We start from the raw sequence: 26,723 nt of genomic DNA, 5'->3' as shown, positions 1-26,723 counted from the left end.
TGAGACCATACATATGTTTTCTAAAAATGTAAAACCTTCTATAGTTAATAAAGTGTTATGCCCACTCGAGAGTGTGTCTAAGAATTGTTCTCTGGTCAGCCATTCAGCATCGAATTGTACAAAATCTTAGGTTTTTCAATGCCGGGCAGTTAATTAGTAAATGCTTCAACGTTTGAATGTCTCCATTTGGATCACATAATGTACAAATGCTGGGCATTTCATTTTTTTGTGAGCGTATTGCGAGAACCTCACTAGTAGGTAACAGGTTAAGCCTGAACCGTAAATACAAGTTTCTCCAATAAGAATTGGGAAATGTACGCAGATACATAGGCACTACTCCCAGCATCTTATCGCCTTTTGAAAAACTACAGTACATAGCATTTTATCTATAGTATGGATCCAATCAGCTTGATATAGCAATTCTTTCGATAAAACAGGATTTGTTTCCAGCACATCCAAGGACTGCTGGCTACCAGTCAGGACCGTTTCAGCTAAAGTCCTAAAAGTATTTAAAACACACGGCTTGCCAGAGCCCAATATCTCATTCATAGCGAAGCCTGTAGGGGATCTATTAGCTTATGACAGAGTGGGAGTATCTTCCAGGAGTACCATCCTATAACGATACCAGACCCAGCTCATATCTCAGAGTCATTATAGGTAGACCTAGTAGAAAATTAAGAGCCTTTTTCCAGATTTAGCCTTAGAGATGATCCCAATTAAATTCTCTCACTAAATAAGAAGTATCCAAATCATATAAAATTGAGGGCACTACCATTAATTTATAAACTTCGATGAGAGGGAGAATCGAGACTCTACAACATTTACTGTTGATTCTCTTCATTTGAGAAGAAAATTGACTGGGCCTATTTTTCAATCTTGTTCGTATAATACTCTTATTATGGGTTGCATTTAGTTGAAAACCCACATAGATTGTTATGACTCTACTGTTTGTCACTTGTAAAAATCACTTCGGTGATTCAATCTCGTAAATAAAAAAAATAAAAAAATAGATTGTATTTATTACTGGAATTAAACTTGTTTCACTTATCCTCCATGTGTACCCGCATGGTATATTAAGGTTTCTATTAATAAACCATACAGCTAGACATGAAGGATAAGAGAAACAATTTTAATTCAAGTAAAGAATACAATATATTTAGGATTTTAACTAATTGTTGTAGAGAAATGGTGCACGGGTTAAAATTGTTACAATCAATAGTGCTCACCTTTGTTTTCATTTGGAAAACGAGTAGGGCTTATTTTTGTATCCAAGTGTATTGTTTTGTAAAATGGGGACTGGAAAACAAGACAATACATATCCACTTATGGTGTTCAGTCCATTTATGTTATTGTTCACACACAAATAATTTGGGCCTTTGCGGACATGGTAACATGAAATAAGTATGACCTGGCTGAAGAAGGAAACAAGCCAACATGGTACTATGGTAATGTCTAGTCTTTTTTGTTTTAAACTAGAACAAAAAGGGCCTGGATTTATTAGAAAAGAAATTCAGCACAAATGAGGATTTCTGGCTTGACATTTTCTCACTGTAAATTACTTGGTGAGCACATAAGAATTTGGAGTCCTGAAAAGAACATGTTTTACTAATTGGTCCCTTACTAACAAACCCCCAAATAGTGAACAGAGAGTGTAGTGTGTTTACCATAGACCTAATGTAACAGATTTATAAATATCACACATGAGAGAGGTGCTGGACGGGAACTGTATCCACTTGCATTCTCAACCAGTTTTACCCATTAACCCTCCCTCGTCCCAGTCCTGTTAATACCCCCTGCATCACCACCTCTGTAACCGCGAGTCACGCAATCTGCCCTGTAGACCTCACACCTGGCTTAGATCCTCACCTCTGGCCCACTATCCCTCCATGTGGCTGCCTGCCTGATGGCATGGAAATAGTAAAGTGACAACATCACTATTATTTCTCTTTGTGGCCATTTTGGTTTTTAGTAAGTAGAAATACAAGAGTCACACAAAAACTATTTCCCTCAAAATCAAATCGAAACACAATTACAAGCCCTTACAGGAAACCTTGAGGTGCTCCCAACTATCAAACCTCTTCTCTGGGCTGAATAGCTTTGTCAACTTACCAGAGCCCTCACCAAAGCCTTCCCTGACCTCGGGCTTACCTTATGCCCGTGGACCATTACCAGCCCTTTCTCTCCCTGAATGCCAGGGTGATACTTAAAGTAGCATGTGGTATGTTCCCTAAAACCATACATCTGTATCAGTTCTGTTTATTTAATTACTTTCAACCGGATTAGAGTAAAGGCTATACACACTACCATTGATCCCAAATAAGATGTGGCTTTGGGAATATCCATGAATGAGGTTTGGCTGTATCCAAGGAATTAAGACAATGCACATATTCAGATCATTAAAAATGAATAATAACAATACGGATAAAGTGATATACCCTTCAACTTTTCTTTTTTCATAAAAATGATGTAATTATGTTTTGATACACTGTGATCAATTTAAAGTAGCCATCATTAATCTCTGCTTTACCAGATTTTTTGTGTTGTATGAAAGTCTCCTAAAACATGGAAAAGGTGAATGCCCCAGTAGAATGTGCTTCACACTGAAGCAGGCTGGTAATTGAAAGAAATAAGTGAAATAAAAACACATTGGTGTCACTTGATGAGAACATAATTTGTTTTGCTAAATGTTGTATGCCTTTTTTTGAATTTGCACTAATTATTTCCGTAAGTAGACTGTTGAATTGTTGTTGAATGGCTGCATACAAATAGTATGCAAGGAATACTTTTAGTTTGATACGTAAAAGTGTTTTTGTTAACTCGTACTTTATTTTAATTATTTTATTACAGATATTTAAAATAACCACCTCTTGACAATTGGCATGCACAGCACAGTACAAATAAAAAGTCATGTTTAACATAATGAAACAGAAAGATCAGAAAAAGCATTTAATGATACCACAAACATTAAAGTAGACTATACCAATTCATTCCTAGGTGGAAATATCAAAAATAACTATTTTCCAAAGCGATACCAGTTCCCTTCCCTATGAAAAGCTAGGAGTTGGATGCAGGAAAAAAAAAATCCGAAATCCACAGTGTTTGCTATTTAATAGTTTTTATTGTGGTTGTCCTTCGGAAGTACTAACCATAATATATTTTTCTATTTGGGTACTATAATTCCTAAATAAATTTAATTCAGTTGATGTGGCTTCGCGACCTGTTTGATGAAATAATGGATAACGTATAAGATTGAAGTACACATTTATTTTATAGTTCCCGATGGGAATAACGTTTGACAAAAAAAGTTATTTTTACTCCGGTCCCTGCTGGGGTTTGTTGCAGCTTTTCCCCCCATCTGTTGTTCCCCATCTGTTGTACCCCATCGTGCATGGCCCTTTCCGTCTCGTCATATGGTGCTCTGGCAGTAGATAAAGTTATCTCAGTAAAAAATAAGCCACGTTGCAACCATTCCTGGCTACATCATTATTGTGAAATTGCATTTTGCTTTGATTTTATTTGACTAGTCCAGCACGTCTGTACCATTGGACCATTGGATGCCAATGCACTGAAGCTTTTTTTTTTTGTTTGTTTTGTTTTTACAGCTGGGGATTCTCCTTTGGCTCACTCTACAATCCTGTGTTTGGGTGGTGTGGTGGCTTTGGGGAAGGCATGCCTATGTATATGCACAGGGAAGGCTAGTGGAGTGGGCTGGCTATTCAGCTCTGGCGGGGTGCAACACCCAGCCAATGCTAGGTAGGTTATGGGACAGATACTAGTTCTGACCTTTGCAATGCCTCATTTATCTATGGAAGTACATTCTTTAAAGGGGGAACATTCTCACCTTAAGTTTGGAATTGTGACATGGCCTGGGTGAGAATGGTACTCCATTTGTCTGTATGCAAAATGTGTAGTGATCCTAAAATGAGCAAGTAGTTCCTCGATTCCTGTGCATTGTAATATACTGTTCAGCTTCAGAATTTAGAAAAGGGCATGGGGAGGGTGGAATTCTTGCTAGTGAAATGTACAGGTCCTGCTTGACCTTGCCTATGGTATGCACTATCCAATTGGCATTCCATATGGTTTGTTACATAAGCCGATTACATTCCTGCTAAATAACGGGTTGGGACATGTTTCCAACTATATACAGAAAAATCACATGATTTTGTATCAATATGGGTAATTATTTAGCAAAGTGGCCAACAAGGATTTTTAGAAATATGTTTTAAGGCATGCAAAGAAAAGGCGACTTTACCTTCAAATGGTTGTTTTCTAGAGAACACCTCCCACATTATGATAGCATAGCTGCAATGGAAATAAAGGTACATAGTTATAAGAAAATCAATATTTGTAATGCATTTCATCCACTTATATAATCGAGTAGTTAAGCTGGTTGTGAATCATTACATTTGTTATTACAGTGGCATTAACATATACTTAATATACCCAAGCGTGTGCATTAACTATAATCATTAATTAAGTGTAAGCACACAATGAGAATTAGACCACATGTACTTCAGAGCAACCTGCATTGTGTAATCCTTCATGAGAATTAGACTTTTGGGGAGCCTGATTTGTCTGTGAAAAAGTAATTGATGGCAAAAACAAACAGCTAGTTCTGCACACAGAGCTCTGACATAGGTCCATGTGCGTGCAGAGGTACACAGGCTCTCTTCGTTACTCATTGATAGAAAACTAAGGGTGCGTGAAGATTTGTTTCTGAGTATGTAATTGTGCTTAGATCCCAATAATGCAGTTTAGGAAAGTTTGAAAGCTTTGAGTCCATTTTCCATTTATGCTGCCAAATAGGTTTTCTGAGTGCACCACATTTTTAGCAGATTAAATATCCTGCAAAAGAAACAACATGTTTTCTTATATCGCGCTTCATGGCGTAGTCCATCCGTAAAGCATCCGTGCTACTCACCATTATCTTGCTTCCGAGACAAACGTGTTGCTCTGAGCAGACCCCCCTGCCGTAACCCTATTTGCGGTGGTTTTCTGGTGAAGGTTTTGCAGCAAATAAAACTTTGATAATCCCATATGCAGAGGTTTGTTTGTGGTTCGAGAGCATACATGACTCAAACATAAAAAAAAACATGGCACGGAGGAGATAAAATAAAATACGCTGTGCACCCATGATCCGAAAATATTAAAAGAGTTAACCAAAAATAAAGTACATACATCACGAAAGCAGATTCGCAAAACACAATTTTGTGGATTATATGCACTGAGTGGAAAACGTTGCAACTTTGCAAGGTCTGCAATGATATCCGATTTCATGAAGGGCGCAGAAGCCCAGTCCTGCTACTTTGCACATGATTATCGAATACCCTTTCTGCCAGCTGAAATTGCAGTTAAAAAAAGTCTGAGGCTTTGGAGACAAACTATAGCATAGCCTTCTGTATTAACAGCGCTTGTTCTCACCTATACCCCATGTGAGCCTCCAGACTCAGTTCTTTCTTTTCTGTTAACAGAGCAGGACATAAACATTGTGCTGCATTGTGCTGTGGCGGCTTCTTGGTGGCTTTTTCTAAAGTATGTCATGTTCTTGATTGTGGAGATTCTGTCTCAGAAGATGCTTCCGTCTGCAGCTTTTGAAGGATGGGATGTACCACTGACTCAAGACTTAATATACGCTTCTAGCATTGGCCCCATAAACATGCCTTGTCACCTCTTATTGCACAATATTGCTTTCTATCAGGAAACACCTCCAGTACCAGAAAAGTCACCTATAATTGTAAAATTTAATAGGCAAACATGTGTTGATGAAAATCTGGAGAAACAACTAAGGGCACAAGGGGTGATTATTGAAGACAGAGATGCATGGAGTTGAGTCTTCAAAAGTCTATACAGGATCTCCAAGAATCGCCAGGTTGTGTGACAAGGATGATAGGAGAGGACTAGGTGCTCTCAGATGGTTATATTAGCCTAGTTTTAATATTTTCTCTATTTGTTCGTTATTATTTGCCAAATGGCCAGTTGTGGTAGGAACCAACTACTACCACCAGAACATTAACAGGGCCCAAAGTGGCAGGAGAAAGGCTTCTGACTGAGACTTCAGACAACAAGACTCCTTTCCAAATAGAGGTAGATGATGTGGGTAATGTGAGGCAACCATACTTGTTACATGTAAAAATCATCTGCTTTAACAACTGCCAAAAGAACTAGTGGATACACTAAACTCACGAATGTCTTCCATAAGAAAACAGTATTAAGGTGGGCTAATGAAATAGATGGGGTCTTTGGGTATATCCAACGCCTGGGCATGATCAGCATATTTAATATAAAGTTCCACAAGCCAATGTCTCTCTATAGACACGCTATTCTTCAAAGGAAAGTACCAATAATGAGCAACTGAAAGTTAAAACTAGTCTTTAGGAAGTCTTATTAACCCTCTGACTAGCCTTTAGTCGTGTTATAGAAGTGTTCCAAATACTGTACAACGAAAGTCTCAAATATTTTCTATTAATGTCCAGCTCTATTCTACAAATAAACACAAGCTTGGAAGGGTCACCTGGTAAACTTCCTTTGGGCTGTCTTCTCACGGTTACAACTAGTCTGGGTTTCTGTTATCAATAAGTACCCTACTTCTTTAGAGATTCCAGATGCACTGGTCTGGGCCTTTCCAGGACCCCTTGGGCTTCTTAGTGGCAGAGACCCCTGCCAGATCACATGGCTTCTTTCAGATAGATCTTGCCAAGTTATTTTAATTTATTTTTCAGAGGAAGTATTTCTATCCCCCCTCCCCAAGGTCCATTTCAGACAGACAGTCTTTCAAGGGGTCTTTTCTTCAAACCTCCTCAGCAACTCACTGGTTATGCAATCATGTCTCTCCGAAGCTTCTGAGGTAGATGCCTAATGTGGGCTCCTTCTCCTCCTGCACACCAGGTTATAGTGGCAGGGACTCTACCTTGCTGCAGGAAGAGGGCATGCTGCAATGTATCTAGCAACGGGGCCACTGATGGCAGGCTCTCAGGGAGAGTCAAACAGTGCATCTGCTTCCTCTAGGATTGACTTGTCCCAGCCCCTTTCATACCCATAGGGCTATGGTTGTGTTTGAGGCTTTGCCTGGGATTTCACTCTTCCTTTGGCAAGCTGTCTCTTTCTCTCTGATTGCCCCTCTTCTACTTGGCCCTTTCAGTGGCTCTGGTCTTGATTAGTTCTACATTTGCAATTGACATGAGGGAGATTTCCATAATGTGTGTCAAGAGGCAGCCACATGGTTTTAATTCCAGACCCAACAGTCTCTGCACCATCTTGCATTCTCTCTTTTGCTGATGTACGGTTTTGTGGTACTGGTGGGGAAGCACCAAGCTAGCAGGGAAGTCCTCTACATCAATTTGATCCAACAACAATGGCACACACCAGGTGGGTAAGCATCTCTGTTCATGAGAGCATCTCTCATTTGGGTTTCTATCTCAATAATTTCAGTCAAAATCAGTGCCTGCTGGGACCTGTAGTCCTTTCCCCAGGCATGTTCTCGGCATGCAAGCTTTTATAAACTGAAGAATGAATGTGTCTTGGCGCGGGTGATGAATGTAGGGCATCCCATTGTCCTCCACCTTCTCGGAGCCACACTGGGCAGCATCTCGACTACGCTTGTCCTCAAGTCAATGGGCCTCATGACAAGGTGGACGTTAAGGGGTTAACGGTGCCGGTAAAGGCGCCGGAGCCGTTAACCCCATACCGCACTATTACAAGGTCCCCTTGCAGGGTTTTACCAGACGTCCTTAGCGGGTCCTGCGAGGTGGCCAGCATGCTAACAACGGGCCCGTCATTAACGGGCCCGTTGTTAGCATGCTCCCCATTCCCATTGGGCCCTATGGGGGCTCAAATGGGAATGGGGATGGTCCAGGTCCCCTGAATGAGGAAATACCAGGCCCTCCAAGGTCGGAATGGCCTGGTATTTCCCCATTCTGGGAACCCGGACCCGAGTTTGGAGGCAGCCATGCCCTTATTAACTAACTCGTAATGAGGCCCAATGTCTTGCTAAAGAATATAGATTCCCCATAAAAACTAGTATAAGGGAGTTCTCATTCTAATTAAGACATAGACGCATTATTCCACCTTATTATGTGGTAATGTAGCCAGACTGCTCTGCTTCATTTTGTTGGTTCTATTGTCACTTACTTTGACATTAATCCCCTGCTGTCTGGTAATACCCGTTTTCTTCTTAGGTGCAGAGCCGAAATGATCCTGGGCAATGACCAGTGGCTGCAGCAGCGCTGGATAATCCATCTTCTTGCGAGTTTGCAGTTTGCTTTGTTCAACAGTGTTTTCCAGTTTATGTTGGTGCAGTTTACCTGTTCATTGTGGATCTTGTATGTCAATTGGTCGGTAGTTTGGCCTGCCTGGAATTACTGATTCAAGATGTTTCACATCAAGGAAAAGGAGACGTCTAGGAAAGGAAGTGAGGTCAAAGGTCCTAGAGCCACAGGATCGAACTAGGAACAGTGGCTTGGAAAATGTGTTACACAATTCTATGGAACTTCTTTCTATACGAGCCAGGTTTGAATGCAAATGTAGTTTCTTTTGTTAAATTGAGTTTACTGCTGAAAGTTTCAATTTAGAAAGGAAAGCTTAATACTTCCGTCTGTGGCTTTAACAGAGCCAGGTCCTTCTAATACGAATCAGTACGCAATCTAACACTGCTACACTGCTGTACCTAAGCACATAATATGTCAACTTGTAACACATAGATTGGCATTCAGTAACCTCAGTGGCATATGGCTCAGGATATGCGTAAAGTAGCTTGACTTCAAACCAACTCACCTGTAAATATCATGCTTCACACTTGCCCGTGATTTCTTGCTGGGCTCATAAACTTCTGGAGGCATGTAAATAATAGTCCCTCCCGCAGAGGAAGTTGTATCAGCTGTTGATTGTGATGATGATAGCATGCGCCATTTTGAGAGTCCAAAATCTGCAATCTTTCTCATGAAAAATGACAGTTTATCAATTAGTTAGTAAGTAACACTTTTTTCAGAAAGTAGAAACATAAGTAAGACAGGTGATTGTCCATGATAAGAAGGGCAATAGGAAGAAAACATCAAATAATGAAAGAACATTTTATAACATACAGTGGGGAAACACAAAATGTAGATAAGTGGACACACATACCACAGTAAAACAAATCTTTAACCATTGTTATCTGTCAGTCATAACTAAAATAACATTTGGGACATTCATACTGCACTACATTTATAGCCAGGTCTTAAATTATTTTCTGAAAATCAGGATATTGACCTCACTCCTTAGAGGAGTGGTCACTTTGTGTATACATATGTATATATATATATATATATTCAGTGAAAAACGTTGTTAAAAGGGACGTTTTGGTTAAGCTGCACTAATAAAAACCTATGAAGTTCAGTAAAAAAATATTGTTAAAGTGACGTTATGCTTATAAGTAAAATCGAAACCGCACATTCGCCAGTTATGGTAAGCTATGCAACCATAACTCGCCCCACCACCATGGACTGCTAAGACTAATACACAGGACATCAAAGATGACATCACAAGTGGCATCATTGATGACATCACTGATGACATCACATATGACATCAATTATGATGAAAAATAAGGGGTTCTGTTTAGAATGACGATAGCAACATTTTAAGGGTGATCGGGAGACGCCTCATGAACTACTCCATGTATCTCAAAATGTACTTATTGAAACAAAAACGTTCCAGTGAAGTGTTGTTGTTAATAAAGCAATCTAATAGATACACATAGGCAATGGCTGCAGCATGGACCATTGAAGTAGAGTATTTTTATTCTGGTAATATTCGCCAGTAGAATCATAAATTCAAGCCTATGAGAATCTTAACTAATGTTAAACTTGGAATGAACAGCTAACAATACAAGAATTACTACACACGTGTGCAAAAAATACACACAGAGAGCATTAGTGCATACAAATTCGAAGCACATACAAGGAAACTCTAGTAAGGAGGAAAGTAATACCATGACCAGAAAATGACACTAAGATTAGATTTCATCATCATGTATAAAAAATGAAGTATCTGTCTGGGTCTGCTTATTGTCCCATGTATGTGCATCATGTGCACAGGCCAGACTCCAAGGAAAGTACCATACGAACATAGCACAAGTGTAAGGTCCATATATACAGCACCTTTAGAGTACGTTTATCATGTTTTCAATGCAGTATCACTAGATCAAGACATCTGCTTAAAATCTCACTGTCACTGAACAAAAACAATCAGTGATGTTATTAACGATGCCATTTGTAATGTCATCGTTGATGTGTGCATGGTGGTGGTGCAAGTTATGGTTGCATAGCTCACCATAATTGGCACATTTCCGGGGTTCTTTGATTTTACTGGTAACCATAACATCCCATTAACAACGTTTTTTCACTGAATGTCATAGCTTTTTACCAGTGCACCCTAGTTTGCTGCAACTTCCTAATATCATACTCGCACCCAATCTAGCAGCTGTACAGTCCGCAGACAGTATGAAAGTCTGCAGACAGCAGGTGGCATCAACAAAACCCAGAGGCACAGGGAACAGAACATTTTGTACCCTTCAACCAACAAAAACATATACATAAAACAACATTACTACACCGAAATATACCTTTTTGTACAATTCAACATTTCAAAATGTAAACATAATTTTTTCATTTACCACACAATATTATGGAATGTACCAAGTACAAACCATAACTGTACAGCTCATATTATCAGTTCAGTACAACTCTTCATACAAACCGAGATACACCAGGAACTCATTGCAAAAGAACCTCTTACCAAATAGTAAGTACACAGTATTTATTTCTCCATAATTACTATTCATTATATGAAAAATTACCTTCAATGAGGTTCAGGTTCTCTTAGTCCCGACTCTCCCTCCTTCACAACTGGTAGGGAATGCCTGCATCTGCAGGCGGGCCAGAAAAGCTGGCTGAAAAAGATAGCTGTCACTTTAAGAGTTCTAGAAGGCGAAGAGCCTACGTCACACATGCGTCCCTCAGCGTGCCGGGCCCACACCTTACCCTCATGTCACCAATGGTCCACACCCAGTTCCTGTGGTTCCGCCGAGGCGGTAGAATTTAAGTACATTCGTACTGTAGGGGATGGCTGGGTGGGTGTTGTGAAGGAGGTAGAGCCCGGACTAAGAGAACCTGAATCACCATGAAGGTAATTTTTCATTTCTCTGTCGTCCTGGCTCTCCCTCCTTCCCAACTGGTTGCGACCAGCCTAAAAAGCCTTTCAATAAGCAAGGGCAGAGGATACAGCATGTACAGGATTCAGGCAAACAAGTTGCAGAGAACCTCTTGGCCAAATTTGGCATCATTTCTGGACGATGTGTCCATAGTATAGTGCTTGCAAAAGGCAAGTGGGGTAGCCCAGGTAGCTGCTTTACAGATGTCTACAATGGGAACGTGCCTTGTAAAGGCTATAGATGCTGCCTTGGCTCTAGTAGAATGAGCGCAAAGTCTCTGTGGAGTCGCCCGCCCTTTCAAGTCGTAAGCCGTGGAGATACAGGAGACAACCCATCTGGCAATAGAAGCCTTTGCTGCTTTATTGCCAGGAGAAGGACCACGGTAGGTAACAAAGAGCTGGTCTGCTTTTCTAAATGGTCTGGTCCTTTCAAGGTAGAATCTTAAAGTTCTTACTAGATCTAGATTATGCAATCTCTTCTGCCGCAGATGCGTGCGGTCTAGCAAGAAAAATGGGACAACACCTTTCCTGATTTAAGTGAAAATCGGAAACCACCTTAGGCAGAAAGGAGGGAACCGTACGTAAGACAACTTTGTCTAGATGGAACACAATATATGGTTCCTTTGAAGAAAGAGCCTGGAGCTCACCAATTCTTCTACACAAAGTAATGGCCACTAAGAAGGTCGATTTCCAAGTTAAGAATTCTAAATCGCATGAAGCCATAGGCTCAAATGGTTTTTGCATTTGGGCTGATAAGACCACGTTGAGATCCCACTGAGGTGGAAGTTCAGGAATAGGGGGATATAAACAAAAAAGGCCCTCAAAGTGCCTTTTAATGGCTTTGTTGGAAAGAGAAAAAGACTTGTGTTCTCTATTCAGGTAAGCACCAATAGCTGATAAGCAATGTTTGCACATATCTTCATTGACACCGTTGGAAACAAGATAAGACATGAAGGTCTTGTTCTAAGGCCCAGTGACAGAAACGCAACCATTTGCTACGATATTGCTTCTTAGTGAAAGCTTTCCTGGAGGCCGACATAATAGCAATATTTTATTCTGACAAATGTAAGTGGGAGAAGGCTAGATTTTCAGGAACCAAGTTTTCAAGTTGAGCAATTGAGGGGAGGGGTGAAGAACCTGTCCCTTCTGTTGAGTCAAAAGATCTCTCCAAAGTGGAAGATCTAAGGGGGATTCCCTGCTAACTCCAGAAGATCTGGAAACCAAATCTGCTGAGGCCAGAATGGGGCTATTACAATCATTGTCAGGTTGTGTGACATTTTGAATTTCAGCAATGATTTGTGACTTAATGGAAGAGGTGGGAAGGCATAAAAAGTTAGGTTCAACCAATCCAGAAGTAGAGCATCTCCCAGGAACCGAGGACCCTGAACTTGCCTTGATGCAAACTGCGGGCAAAGTGAGTTGTGACAAAGAGGTCTACTGATGGATGGCCCCACTTCTGAAATATCATGTGTGCTACTGATGGTTTCAGCTCCCATTCATGCGGAGCGGACTGTAATCTGCTTAGTTTGTCCGCCAGGACATTCTTCTTCCCCTTGAGATGGGACGCCAACAAGAAAATGTGATTTTGAATGGCCCAATATCAAATCAGTTCTGCTAGGAGACACAGGGGCGAGAGCAAGTGCCCCCCCCTGCTTGTTGATATAAAACATTGCAGTGGTATTGTCCGTTAGAATTTTCACCACCTTTCCTTGAAGTGAGGGAAGAAAAGATTTTAGAGCAAAAAATATGGCGCTTAGTTCCAGGACATTTATATGGTCCTTCCTTTCCTGTGAGGACCAAAGACTGTGAGCTGTTGGATTTTGACAATGGACTCCCCAACTGTATGCTGAAGAGACTCATGTTCTGACTATTTGCTGAGGGGGGGGGTTGAAAGGGAGAGCCTATTAGCAGGTTCTCTGGGGAGTTCCCCCAGAGCAGAGGGTCTTGCACTTGACCTGGAATTTGGATCTTTATTTCTTGGGGATCAGAGAGCTGATTCCAGTTGAGAGCAAGATACCACTGGGTCGTTCTCATATGTAGCCTTGCAAAGGGAACTAGGTTTATGCAGGTGGCCATGAGGCTCAACAGCCTTTCAAACCACCTAGCTGTTAGTGACTGGTGGGTAGAGAACCGAACAATGGTTTGTTGAATGGCTTCCACTCTTTCCAAGGGTGGAAAGGCTTTGTGCAGAGTAGTATCTATAACTGCTCCTGAGAATTGGATCCTTTGCAAGGGACAGAGCTCGGATTATGTCACATTTATGGAGAACCCCAGGTTGAACAGAGTATGGCAAGTGATTTGCAACTTCTGAAACAATTCCTCCGGAGACTGGGCTTTGAGAAGCCAGTGGCCTAGGTAGGGGTATAGATGGACTGTCTACAACCGAAGGTAGGCTGCCACTGACTCCAGAACGTTTGTGAAAACCCTGGGGGCAAAATATAGCCCGAAGGTTAGACATGTGAACTGGTAATGAGACCTTCCTATTGTGAACATCAGAAATTGAGGGTGGTGTTTGTAGATGGGGATGTGAAAATAAGAATCCTGTAGGTCTACAGAGGCAATCGTTTGGATGTAGAGAAACCAGAATCTGAGGAATGGTTATCATATGGGAAGTATACAGAGACAGAAATTGGGTGAGGTCTGAAAGGTCCAGAATTGGACGGATCCCGCCTGATTTCTTTGGGATCAGGAAGTGACCAAGTAAAATCCTTGACCTACTTACTTGGGGAACCAATTCTATCGCTCCTAGAAGGAGTTTCTTAATCTCTTCCAGGAGCTCTGGGGATGATTTTTGGTGCTTTGGAGGAGAAGAAGGGGGAATAGCCGGAAGGGCAAGGCGGTAACCTTGTTGAATAATATTTAGAACCCACTCCTTTTCCAAAAAGGGAGGAAGTTGGAAAGCCTTCCTGCTACCGGAGATGTATGCTCCTTGATGATGGTTGGAGCGGAAGGTATACACATGCCTGGTGGTAAGTCAAATAGACTTCTTTTGCTCCTGAGCAGAATTAGAGGAAGAAGGAGGGGAAGATTTATTCTTGGGTCTATACCTTCTCTTCTTGGAAGAGTAGTACGATTTAGCAGAAGTGGAAGAACCACTGTTGCCTTGTGTACGTGGTTTAAATGCCTTGAAGTTTTGGTGATATGGTTGTTTCATCGAGCTGGAGCTGAGAGTTTTAGCTGCTGTGACACTGGCCTTAAATTTCTGTAGGACCCCATCTGTAGATGGGTCAAACAATGTTTGCCATTGAATGGTAGGTCAAGTACTTTCTCCTGGATATTCGGGTGAAGGGAAGAGGCAGATAAAAATGTGTGCGTAAGCAGGCAGACTGCACTAGTAGCTGCCCCAGTAGTTGTGTCAGTTAGGTCTTTAACGACTTGAAGCTGTTGCATAGTAGCTTCTCTGCCTTCAGAGATCCAGAAAGGGAACTGGTCTGAGGCTTCCTGAGGTAGCATGTCAGTGAAGCACTCCAGATTCTCCCAGTTAAGGATATTACAACCCACCAGAACTGTATGAGTGTTAACCTACCAAAGTTGTAAGGTAGAGGGTGTGTAAGACTTCTTACCTTGGTTCTCCCATGCTTTAGCATTTTTATCAAGCACTGAAGCTGGAGATGTAGAAGGGTCTTTACCCTTTGTGCTAAGGGCAGAAGAGACTACTGCTGATTGAGCTGGAAGATTTCCCGTGAGTATGAAGGGTTCGTCCTTGGGCACCCTGTATTTATTATCTAGGGCCTTGGAGATGTGGGGATTGGAATGAGGTTTTCCCCAATGAGCTGGAGCTTGCTCCATAACAGAAAATTCCATGGGCAGTGGGACCTTAGACGGCTGTGATGGCAGTTTCCCAAAAACACCAGCCATTTCCGGCTTATCCTTTGGAAGGATTTCAAGAGCCTGCATGGCTTTAGTGACAGTGTCATGGAACACCTTAGAATGTGAATGAGTGGTGTCCTCCTCTGATTCTGAGTCAGTGGGCCTCATTACGACTTTGGAGGTAGCCAGGGTGCTATTTGCGCCATGGCTGCCTCCAAAATCGGGCCTGGGTCCGGGTTCCCTGAATGGGGAATTACCGGGCCATTCCGAGTTCGGAGGGCCCGGTAATTCCTCTTTCAGGGAACCCGGGCCCGGACCTTCCCCATTCCCATTTGAGCCCCCATAGAGCTCAATGGGAATGGGTGCGGGAGCTAACAACGGGCCGATTACGACCGGCCGTTGTTAGCTCGCTGGTCCCCTCGCGGGACCCGCTCTGGGCATCTGGTAAAACCAGATGTCCAGAGCGGGTTCCGCGAGGGGACCTCGTAATAGATTACCGGCGCAGTTAACCGCATTCCGCACAACTCGTAATGAGGCCCAGTGTCTTTTGACATTTTAAGTTTTTTTGGGTGGAGGAGCAGGGTCCTCATTGTCCACTGATACCAGTAAAGGGTAGGGATTAGGATCAACTGGAACCAATCCCTGAGGTAATACAGGTGACATTTTGTCCTTGATGCGTTGAGCCAAGACTTTGAGGAAGGGCTCAGAAAGCATTTTTTCCAGCACAGTGTTAGTGATGTTGGTTGCCATTTGGGGTCCTGGTTGTGATGGCACCAGTGTAGGTTGACCCAGATTTTCCTCAGACTGAGGAGAAAATTGAGGCACAATGTGAGGAGTCTGAGCTCTCACAGGAGTGCTGAACAATTGTTTTGGTGGAACTGTAAATAATTTGGAAGCGTCAAAGTCTTCCGAGTCCGAAATTAGAGTTGAATTATATTTGTGCTCTCCGGTACCGAGCCTGAGACATAAACCATGGGAGATTTCTTCAATTTGTGTTTTTTTGGAGAATATGGTACCAGACTATGGGCCTCATTCCGACCCTGGCGGTAAGAGGTTAACGGCGCTGGTAAGGGTGCTGGTGCCGTTAACCCCTTACCGCCATTGCTAAGGGCGGCTGGTTTTATCAGGCGCCTTTAGTGGGAGCCGCTAAAGGGCCAGGGAGCTAATAATGGGCCTGTTATTAACATTCCCGTTATTAGCTCCCTCCCCATTCCCATTGAGCCCTATGGGGGCTCGAATGGGAATGGGATGGGTATTTTGAATGAGGAATTACCGGGTCCTCCAAGGTTGGAATGGCCCGGTAATTCCTCATTCAAGGAACCCAGACCCGGTATGCGGTATGGGGGTAGCCATGGCGCTAATAGCACCATGGCTACCTCCATACTCGTAATGACCCCCTATATCTTGAATGCGAGTGCTTATGCCTCTTATGAGAGGATTTATGAGATTTCCTCGGTACCGAGGAGCTTGCAAGCTCAAATGTGGTAGTTGAGGGTAAAACCTTTTCTTTCAGTACCAAAGTACCAGAGGTTCTGTGTGCAGAAGCCGACTTGGCTTTGTCTGGTACAGGGGAATCTGAAGGGACCGAATCAAGCCAAGCGGCGCGAGCCTCTTTGCATGTACCCTTGCCTGTTCGGTGTACCAAGGCAATAGAGGGTCTTGTCGGTACCGTTGTTGTTTTGTCCAGAGTAAATAACTCTTCGGTACAGGTGGGTCTTCTGTGACCCTTTCCCACCTGGAGGTACTAACACTTTCCCACCTGGAGGTACTAGTGCTTTCCCACCCAGAGGTACTTTCAGGTGAATAGGCCGGGGGTTTCCCCCTGAATGGTTCTGTTAAGACTCCGGAATTCTGGAGACAGTCTTCCCATGTGTACCAACGGCCAGTGCCGAAACTAGTACCTCACCTGAAGGTATAGTCTCCCTCTTACCGATATCGGTCTCCCTCCTGTTCTGAACGAAGTCCTCTGTAGCCTTCGGTACTGGTCCCAGCTTGGACATGGAGAGAAGACGAGTCCGCAGAGACCTCCTGTGAATTGCACAGCAAAATATGCAAGTACTCACCGGGTGATGTATACCCAGACAGCAGACACAGGCATGGTGGGGATCGGGTGCTGAAAAATGCTTCCGGCCTCGGATGCACTGCTTGAAGCGTGTTGCATACGGCATGCGTTCAGGGAGGCACCACAAATTGAAAAAAGATCAAATAAAGAACCAATCACTGGGAAATAAGGGATGGACAGCCAAAGGAATGCCCCAAAAAAGGGAGTTGCAGCGCTGTAGTCGGAAAAACAGGAACTGGGTGTGGACCGTTGGTGATGTGAGGGTAAGGTGTGGGCCTAGCGTGCGGAGGGACGCACCCGTGACGTAGGCCCTTCCGTTTTGTAAAACACTTAAAGTGACAGGTATCTTTTTCAGCCAGCTTTTCCGGTCCGCCTGTGATGCAGGCGTTCCCTATCAGTTGGGAAGGAGAGAGAGCCAGGACGACAGAGAAACAAACATTTCTCAAAAGCACATATCATCATTTTGTATTTTGACAGAAATGGCAAACACACTTGAGTGGCTAGAAGCACACTGTCCTAAAGAAGAAATTAATGAAGATGAAATCTCTAATGTTAAACAATAGATCTTTCAATATAAATAAATAATGTAATTTATTTATACGGAGATCACTAAATTAATAATGTTTTCTTTTCCTATAGTACATAGTTTAAACTACACCACAGATTAATTAGGGATAATCCCAACAATCAGAAAAACAATCCCAATCCCCAACCGTACAAAATGAAATCATGGCATTGTCTTCAAAATTGGATTAATTTATCAATGACTTTAAAGAACTTCTGAATTATGCTAAAAATCATGTTATTCGAAATGTTGATTATCAGTGTCCTACTTGTGCCTATCCCCGTACCCCCAGCAATCACCCCAATCAAATTCACAAAACATAAATCAAAGACGGTTTGGTGAAACATCCCTCCCTCCCCCAATGAGGACTTTAGAGAAATTCCAGATTCTCCCATTTATGTATCCCATTCTGATACCCCATTCCTTTCATAAATACATTTATTTCATATTCATTTCAAAACCCCAATTAATAGTCCACGGACTATACGAATGTTCGGGGTCCTTTTACGCAATGGATGACGTTCACTGACATTGCGATGTGTCCCGACAGGTCCGGTCTCGCATGACACACTTTTAATTAGTCCACGGTCAGCGTGCACGATTGGAGATATCCCTCTGCATGTGCCATGAGGCTCCCACCCGCTGAGGTCCGCACACACAGCATCTTTGTGGATGTCATCATCTGACCACGCCCGTGCGGCGTAATGACGTGTCCGCGAATGTTGTCCATTGCAGAACCACTTCGATTTCACAATTCCTTTCCTTTTAACATTTGCCAGCTTTCCGTTGGATACCTAACAGAGACTTTTGAATGAGCACCCACGTAGTGCCAGACCACTCCATCTACGGTATCGTAGCTTTGCTTCAAAGGTCAGTCACTTATCTGCTGTTTTCATTATATTTGCGTTGCTTGCCACATATGCTCAATGCAATGTTCTCTTCAGTTTTCTCTATACAATGCTGCTGCTTGCAACCTTGGCTTCAACACAGACCGGTCTGGTATCAGTCTCCCCAGCTCAACGGCTGTGGTGACTTCACTGGGGCTGCTTTGTTGTGGGTGCCAAGGACAGTACCAGAGCATCAAATGATTCTTCCTGCCTTGACTATCGACGCGGTAGAGTCCTGTGTACCTCTTGACACACAATGCAGGATTCTTCAGCTTTGATTCCGGTTCTTATGTTTCCTATTCTCAAAGGCTCATGAAAGTTAAGGTCTTTCGGTATAAAGGTCACGGGCACTTGCCTCTTTGCAATCCTCTTCAGTCTTGCCGTCTTTCGCTTGTATTAAACTGCCATCTTGAAACTGCTGCTTCCTTGTGTGCTTTGCCTTGCTCAGAGTTTGCTTCCACGCTCCGCCTTTTATCCATGTGGGGAATTGTGATGGAAGTCAGGTGTGTGTAATGTTCAGTAATTGCCTGACCATGCCTGACCATTGTATTGGGACACGTCAGGTATACGGCTCGGGTGTTAGTCTGTTTTCTCTTACAGTGAGCATTCCATGAGAACATTTTCGTGTTGGAAAAGGGGGGGGGGTGAGTTCCTAAGTATCCTGCCTGGTAGGATGGGGTAAAGGTGTTACAGGGAAGGGGATACTGCGTCTCGCCATCCAGTGTCCCACTTCCACTCCCCGAAGGCCCCTCATCCAGGTGATCCTCCCTCACTGGTCCACCCCAGGACATGGATCCAAAAGCACTCGCTGTGTCCTGGCCACCTGGATGAGAGATCCCCAGGGAGTAGCCGGTGATACACACCGGTCCAAGGACTACTGTGGTGACCATGGACTACATAGCACAAGGCAGCACTTCTACCCTTTTCACTTTTATGTTTATAACACTCTCTCATTGGCTGCTTTCAAACAGTCACACATACATCCACCAATCAAATCCAAGAACTCTACATGTAACCCTGTCATCTCAGTTCAACACTTCAGATGTACTCTTGAACTCTCATAGTGCATGTCTCCTGTTAGTCACAGCCACCTGCATCAAAAACTACTATGAAACTTTCCAAGATTTCTATTTGCAGATTCAACAATATCTACATTTAACAAAGCACAGTACAGGTATGCATGTATTTTTTTAAGTAACATTTTAAAACACCTAGTAGTAGCGGCTGTGTAGTTATGGTTAAATTGCTCAACCCATAGGAAGAGCACTTTTTGGGTGGCTTATAACTTCGCACCCCCGGGACGAATCCTCAACAAACTTTGCATAAAAATGTATATGGCCCCTTTGGAATGATTCTGCAAAGTTTGTTGCGGTTTCGTCAAGAAAGAGGCAAAGTAATAGGGGCGTCCCAAAATTTGTGGAAATCCTCATAGAGGCAATAGAAAAAGAAATGTGCTTGTGCCTACAGCCCAAACAGCTGGATTCATTTTAGCGAATTTGCACTACGAGCGGCGGCTTGGTCCCGAAAGCTTTCTTTTGTACATTTGGTGTAAATCCGTCCAATAGTTTATTTTTAAAATGGCCAAAAAGTAAAAATTAAATTGTGATATATGGGTCTGATCTACAGACTCACTTCCCTATTCGCTTCCCTACACTCCCCTGGACCAATCATGGGCCAGCGTGATGTCCGTGGACATCAGACGTGCCCACTGATTGGATGGTCAAAAGCAACAATATATGCAAGAAGCAGAGAAAATTGCTCGCTGCAAACGTACATGTCTTTGAAAAGAAGGAAATGTGCTAGTGTGCGGCCAATTTGTTTAACTTCTGCAAGTTTGTCAAAGTGGATGTTGACAAACTGAACACTGTTGTTATGTGGATATGTTTTGAAGCCAACAACTGTACTAATTGCTCCATTGATTAAACCTTGTTCTATATCAAGGTTACGTTTGAGAATTACTCTGCAGTTTAAGCACAAAGTTAATATTTTCTCCAATCCATTTGTTTTGGAGATAGATTTTTCTAAGCTATTTAGTCATGCTGTTGCTTGTTGTCACATAGGGAGTGTCATGCTCTGCACTTCTAGTTTGTCTGTGGAGCTGATATGCAGTATGGGTAGCATTTCTTTTTTTACCATTGTCTCATTGAATTGACTACAGCTTGCAAGGGTTGGCATTAAGGAAATGCATTTTATATTTTGTTGAGTTAATTGTTCCATGACATGAGGCGCAGATGTGTTTCGCCAATATAGCTCATGGATTAGTCTATTTTATGGATTTTGCATCTTTAGTAAGCAGGTCAGCTCTAATGCTTTTTAAAATGTTAGCATAGGTGAGGTCTGCAGACTGACGCATGTTTTGAGTTAGTTCTCTGTATTGAAAATGTTGCCAGAGATTTACATTTCCAATGCTGCAGACTGTTTTGCAGCATTGTTTGTGTCCTAATGTTTTGAAAATAGGATGACCTTTAACTGGTGTTAACTGTCAGAGGTCTCCAAAAACAATAACATGTTTTCCTCCAAACAGTTCTTTGTAGTCGGTTTTTAGGACTTCTTGCATTCTGAGGTGAATTAAAGCCAATATAAGGTTGGGAACCATGCTTACTTCATCTATAAGGAGCACTTCCATTTGTTTCAGAACTCTGCGTACTTCAGTAGCAGCTTCTGATGATAATTTGTAGTATTCTCATTTGGTTTGGTGTTCATACTGGTAGGAGAAGTAGTCAGTGTAAAGTTACACCTCCTATGTTGTAGGCAGCTAAACCTGTGGGGGCTTTTACAACAGTCGAAAGGTTATTGTTTGTTAAGTTTTGTAGAAATGTGCTTATTTTAATTAAGAATGTTTTATCAGAACCAGCTTCACCACTTACATACAGGAGCAGAGGTTTAAAATTATTACAGCTACAAGTTTTAGTTTCATGTTTAAAACCATGTTCAATTTCTATAGTGACGGAGTGAGTAGCAGAGTGTTCTGCTGTGGAGTGTTGTGCTGCTATCCTGGTCTACTGTGGATTATTGCCGCAGAGCTGCCTGCATTTACCTTACCATTGGAAGTCTCCTTTCTTTGTCTACATACCAGACGCTCTTGCCAGCAGTTTGGACCTCTACTTATACTCAGCTGCACATGCAGAGCGTGTCGCGGAGTGAGTAGCCGAGTGTTCTGCTGTGGAGTGTTGTGCTGCTATCCTGTTCAGCGTGGTGAGGTGGTGAGTAGAACTCTGCTTGTGGAATTAATACCAAGTGTTTGTTTTTGCGTCCCGGCTTGTGATTCACTATCATTATGCCTGAGAAGGCGCAAAATAAAAACATACGGTATGACTTGCGGAAAGCCAAACCCTACGGGAAAACCTCGGATCATAACCGAGATGAACGTTTAAACATTTCACATGACGATAATTGTAAATCTACCTTCAAATAAACGAGCCAAAAAAGCTAAGCCCATGACGGATAAAGTCCTTGGTCAAATCACAGACTTCACAGACTTTTTTAAACCTGCCGCTGATGCGATTAAAGAAGTGTCTCATATTCCGTGCTCTAAAACTACTGCGCTAGTGCATAATAAGGAAAGCACTACAAACATTAGTATCACGTCTGCACCTTCGTTTGGAACCATTGACGGTAACTCTTTGTTAGACCTGTGTTATTGATTATGTGGTTCCAATAGAGTGGCTGCAGAAGCGGAGGCTAACATAGGTGCTATTCCTGTGACTGACCTGGATTGTCTTCAAACTACTGAGGAAAATCCACAGCCTTGCTCCTCACCAAGATTGTCGTGCACACCGTTGATGTTCCCTATGTCATTTCAACCTAGCTCCTCTCCTATGCAAGCCATAGTAGAGGAGATAAATGTTAGTGATTGCTTTAGGGAAATTCCAGTTGCGACCGACAATCACTCGAGACATAACTCACATGATATTGGGTCTAACACCATTGAACCATCTACAAGTTTACTTCACTTCGCTTTGAAGATACTGATCAAACTTTGTGATAGGCTATATACCCAATCTCTCAAGCATGGCAAAATCTTAGAAATGTTGAGTGCGTTTCACGGAAATCCGATGAATGCTACTTTGTCTAGTCAGCCACTTACATCTCACAAAATTGATAAAGTCAAAACTCCAAATGTGTCAGATGTACCTAATGAGGCAATTACTGTACCCGATACTGTTGCTGTTTCTCCAGTTGTCTACTTGAATCGAAAACAAGCGAGAAGGGCTGGCAAGAAACGCCAACAGCACAGTAAAAGCCTCTTATTATATCTTTGATTGAAGATGTGCAAAATCAATCTGTGTCATTTGATTATTTGGACGCATCTCCCTCTAAACCCTGTAAAAAGAAATGCAGACGTCTGCGTAAAAGAGCTAATCGTAAAAGGAAAAGCAAGGAATCTAAGATGGTTATGCTAACAAGTTGGCTTCTTCCTGAAAAGAAATCTTCGAAGAAGATAACATGTGGCATTAAAGAAGCTCTTCCTGTTAAATCTGACTGTGATCCTGATGACTCTTCAGTGATTTCTGATGATCCTCCTCCTATTGTCCACACTGTCTGTTCGATTGATCAATCTGGGGAGCCCTTGGTTGACATACGACCACCCTGCTCTGAAACTTTGGATAGGCGAATAGCAACAATTTGTGAAAAAGCTGCAATTAAGTCAATGAAAACGATTAATAGATTGTCACTGATGGCACTATTCAATAAAATCCCTGCACTTTGGATTTTGAGTTCCTGTGACTTGGAATTCATTGAACCACTGAAACGTGAGTTTGGTGGAATCACAAAAATCCACTGTGTTTTGCCTGCTACTGCTTCCCTTGTACGGTCAAAGGTCGAATCATTGGATTTCCTGGGCTATCATCTGGATAAACCTATCCCTGTGACTAATGTACAAGCTCAGTGTGACCACAAGTTGGCTAATAACTGGAGGGTGTTGAAATTGAGGTCTCTTGGTGATTCATACCCTGACAACGGTAGAATCCTTGATTGCCACCTCATCCGCCGAAGACCGCCAAAGACGCAACGACTTACCGAACGACTCTGTGAACGCTTCGCATTGAGTCCGATTCTTTATGCAGATGGCTCCTCCTCTTTGTTAGAGAGTGTTGAAAGACTACTCTCTCTCCGTTTTCTCACTATCTGGACCACCAAAGACCAAACGACTCACCGAACGACTCCGCGAACGCTCCACGTTGAGTCTGAGGGGGTCATTCCGAGTTGGGCGTTAAGGGAAAAACGATGCCGGTAAAGGATTACCGGCATCATTTACCTTTATGGGCCATTCTGACCCTCTAGACCGTTATTTACGGCGCCGTAAAGTACAAGGCCGTAAATAGCGGTCTCGTGGCGCGCGCACGACACCCCATGCCGAAATTAGCGGCATGGCGTAAACCGGAGCTGATCCCAAGTCATGCGGACATGCAAAAAACGGCCTCTACAAGGCCACAAAGTACCTTACCGGCATGGAGTAAATACCGGCATCGCCGAGAAGGTGTTAAGAACCCTGAGCAGTGTTTCCAAGAGTCACAGGTGCACTCAACCAGCACAGGTGGCGGCAATGGAGTCTGGCACAGCACAAAAGGAGCACACCCACTCACCACACCCCCTCCCACACCAAGATGATACCAATTGTAGCAGGATTACTGGAGCTGGAGGCCCTGCTTGCAAAGCAGCAACGACAACAACAGCAACAACAACAACCACAGCCCCCACCACCGAGGATACACAGGAGGAGAAGGAGGGTGAGACAGGCCCAGCATGCCCTACCGGTGCAGCCACCATTACCATGCCGGCAGCCCCCAATCCCTCGCAACAGAGCCTCCCCCTTCAAGCTCACACCAGAGCAGCTCCACACCCTGTACCGCCTTGACCAGGACACCATCACCACCATAGTGGACCTGACACATGACGACATAGTGAGCCTCATAGAAATCCACACTGCAATCCCCCCTCTACTCAGGGTAGTTTCTGTTCTCCACTTCCTTGCCACAGGCACGTAGCAGCATACAGTGGGGCACATGCATGGCATACCACAGGCCATATTTTCACATATACTCAACCAAGTGCTGGATGCCCTCATCAAACACACAAGGGACTACATATCCCTACCCCGGACACCCCAGGAGATATTGGATACATAAGTTGTCTAACATGCACTGGCAGGCATGCCAAATTGCATAGGTGCCCTCGACTGCACCCACGTGGAATTGGTCTTTCCACATGCAATGGAGGTGGCGTCTCGCAACCGCAAGCAATACCACTCCATTGACGTCCAGATGGTATGAAATGCCAGTAAAGCCATCACACATTGCTGTGCCCGATACCCCCGATCAACACATGACCCCCTGGTCCTGCGGAACTCCACTCTACCACGCTATATGGAGCAACATGCTGGACAACATGCCTTGCTGCTTGGTGAGTCACCTGATTGGGCCATGGCAGTGCATTGGGGCCATGAGTAGGGTGGATGCATACCCCAACTTGGTGGGAAAGGGGGGGTGCATACTACACCTGTGTGGGAATGTTGACGCCGGTGCACGATGTGCACCCCACAGAACACAGTGCCCCAAGGCAATCGATATGGCACATGACTGCCTAACCTCACAGCGATGCTAGAATGTAGAAAATACAACACTACTCGTCCGACAGGTAACCTGGCCCAATACCACAAAACAAGCACCACTCATCGGCGGACCTCACACACCGTAAGGGCATCCTGCACCATGCACTGCATATGCACTATCTCGCAGCCTCCTGCATCCCACCACACAAGACAGACGTCCCTGGGAGTGCATAGAAGTGAGCCCAACAGGGATACAGCAGCGTGTCACTGGTTCCGCACACCCATAGTAGTGGTGCAAGTCAACATGGTACTGATCAGTGCAGTAAGACAAGTATGCTACTGACTACAGTCGACACCCCATGCCACCAAATCTCACAGAACCCAACACATCAATGAATTCAGGCCAACACTGCTGCACGCATATACGGTGCACGTGCAACAAGATGTGAGTGCACACCATAAGCCATCTTGAAGAAGCTACCCCTCCATCATTCCATGGCACAGGACGCATAGCCGGGCCAGTAATAGGGTTGATGCAACCAGGGACATGTGTGTATGGCCAGGAATCACCAGCTGCCATGCAAGACTGCTACAGTTCGCCACCATCAATGTACAAACACCTTCATTCCCCTTCCATGCAGGTGATGGTGGCTACCCTTTGAAGCCGTGGCTCATGGCCCCTATCCGCAACCCACAGAACAGGCATGAGGAGGACTACAATCGAGCCCATACCCGTACACGGGTGGCCATAGAGCCATAGAGCAGACATTTGGCCTGTTGAAGGCACCATTTTGTTGCCACAGCCATTCGGGTGGAACACTCATCAACAGCATGTGTAAAGCTGCACAATATGTGCATCCGTCGGAACGTGCCACTGCCCCCTGACCTGGGACTACTACCAGATGATGATGAGGGGGTGGATGAAGAATTGGCAGGACAGCATCACAGTGCAGATGCACAGGAGGGATGTGCCGTGTGGCAATCATTGATTGGACAATATTTCTGACACTCAAGTCAGCTGAGGGTGTCAGGATGACAGGGCATCGGGCACTGGTTGTGGGGATACATGTACACCATGCACTGTGAGTCATTAAAAGACACATGCACATTGATCAATGTCCACTCTGATATTTTTTATGCACAACCGGTGTATTGTATTAGTAGGTTCACACGTGAACAACAAAACCTCCACCCTCACCCCCCTCCCCCCAACTCCCATACACACCCTCCCCCCAATTCCGCAACAGTAGTCCCGTGTGGCATATTGAGGCCACATGTGGCAGCATTGTCTATTGATCCATGCTCCCGGTGCCCGGGGGGGGCATGTTCCTGCGCCGCTGAGAATGCAGCAAGCGGCGCGCTGGGCTTGCCGGGGTGGGGGGACTGGTTGAGGGGGTGTCCTCCTGCTGAGTGGCATGAATGGGACGTGCTGCCACAAGGGCGTCTGCAATGCGTCCAAGTGCCTCACACACAGGGTTGGTGCTTTTCGTGAACACCTGACGCATTTGCCTGAGCTCCTCGAGTAACTCCAACCTGCCCTGGCGGTTTTCCTCATTGAAGTCAGTGATGAGGGCAGTGAGTTGTCCTGCATGTAGTGCTTCCTGGGATGGCGTATCATCCCTGCTGGGGATTGGGTCGACATGCCCAGACAGGGCCTCGAATG

General features: G+C 43.8%; 1 protein-coding gene across 2 annotated transcripts in view; it reads right to left on the bottom strand.

Moving 5' to 3' along the window:
* Window positions 1-26,723, bottom strand: part of RIPK2 (receptor interacting serine/threonine kinase 2) — a 610,101-nt gene that overhangs the window by 351,887 nt on the left and 231,491 nt on the right. For both annotated transcript variants that reach the window (XM_069621311.1, XM_069621312.1), the window contains exons 4-5: window positions 8,770-8,927; window positions 4,253-4,302 (exon numbers count right to left, since the gene is read on the bottom strand). In XM_069621311.1, coding sequence (XP_069477412.1) covers window positions 4,253-4,302; window positions 8,770-8,927 — 208 coding nt within the window. The remainder of the gene's footprint in view (window positions 1-4,252; window positions 4,303-8,769; window positions 8,928-26,723) is intronic.

The sequence above is a fragment of the Ambystoma mexicanum genome, chromosome 5q (genome assembly GCF_040938575.1).
Source record: "Ambystoma mexicanum isolate Mex_15411 chromosome 5q, UKY_AmexF1_1, whole genome shotgun sequence".
Classification (NCBI taxonomy): domain Eukaryota; kingdom Metazoa; phylum Chordata; class Amphibia; order Caudata; family Ambystomatidae; genus Ambystoma; species Ambystoma mexicanum.
This window is presented reverse-complemented; position numbering and strand designations above follow the sequence as displayed.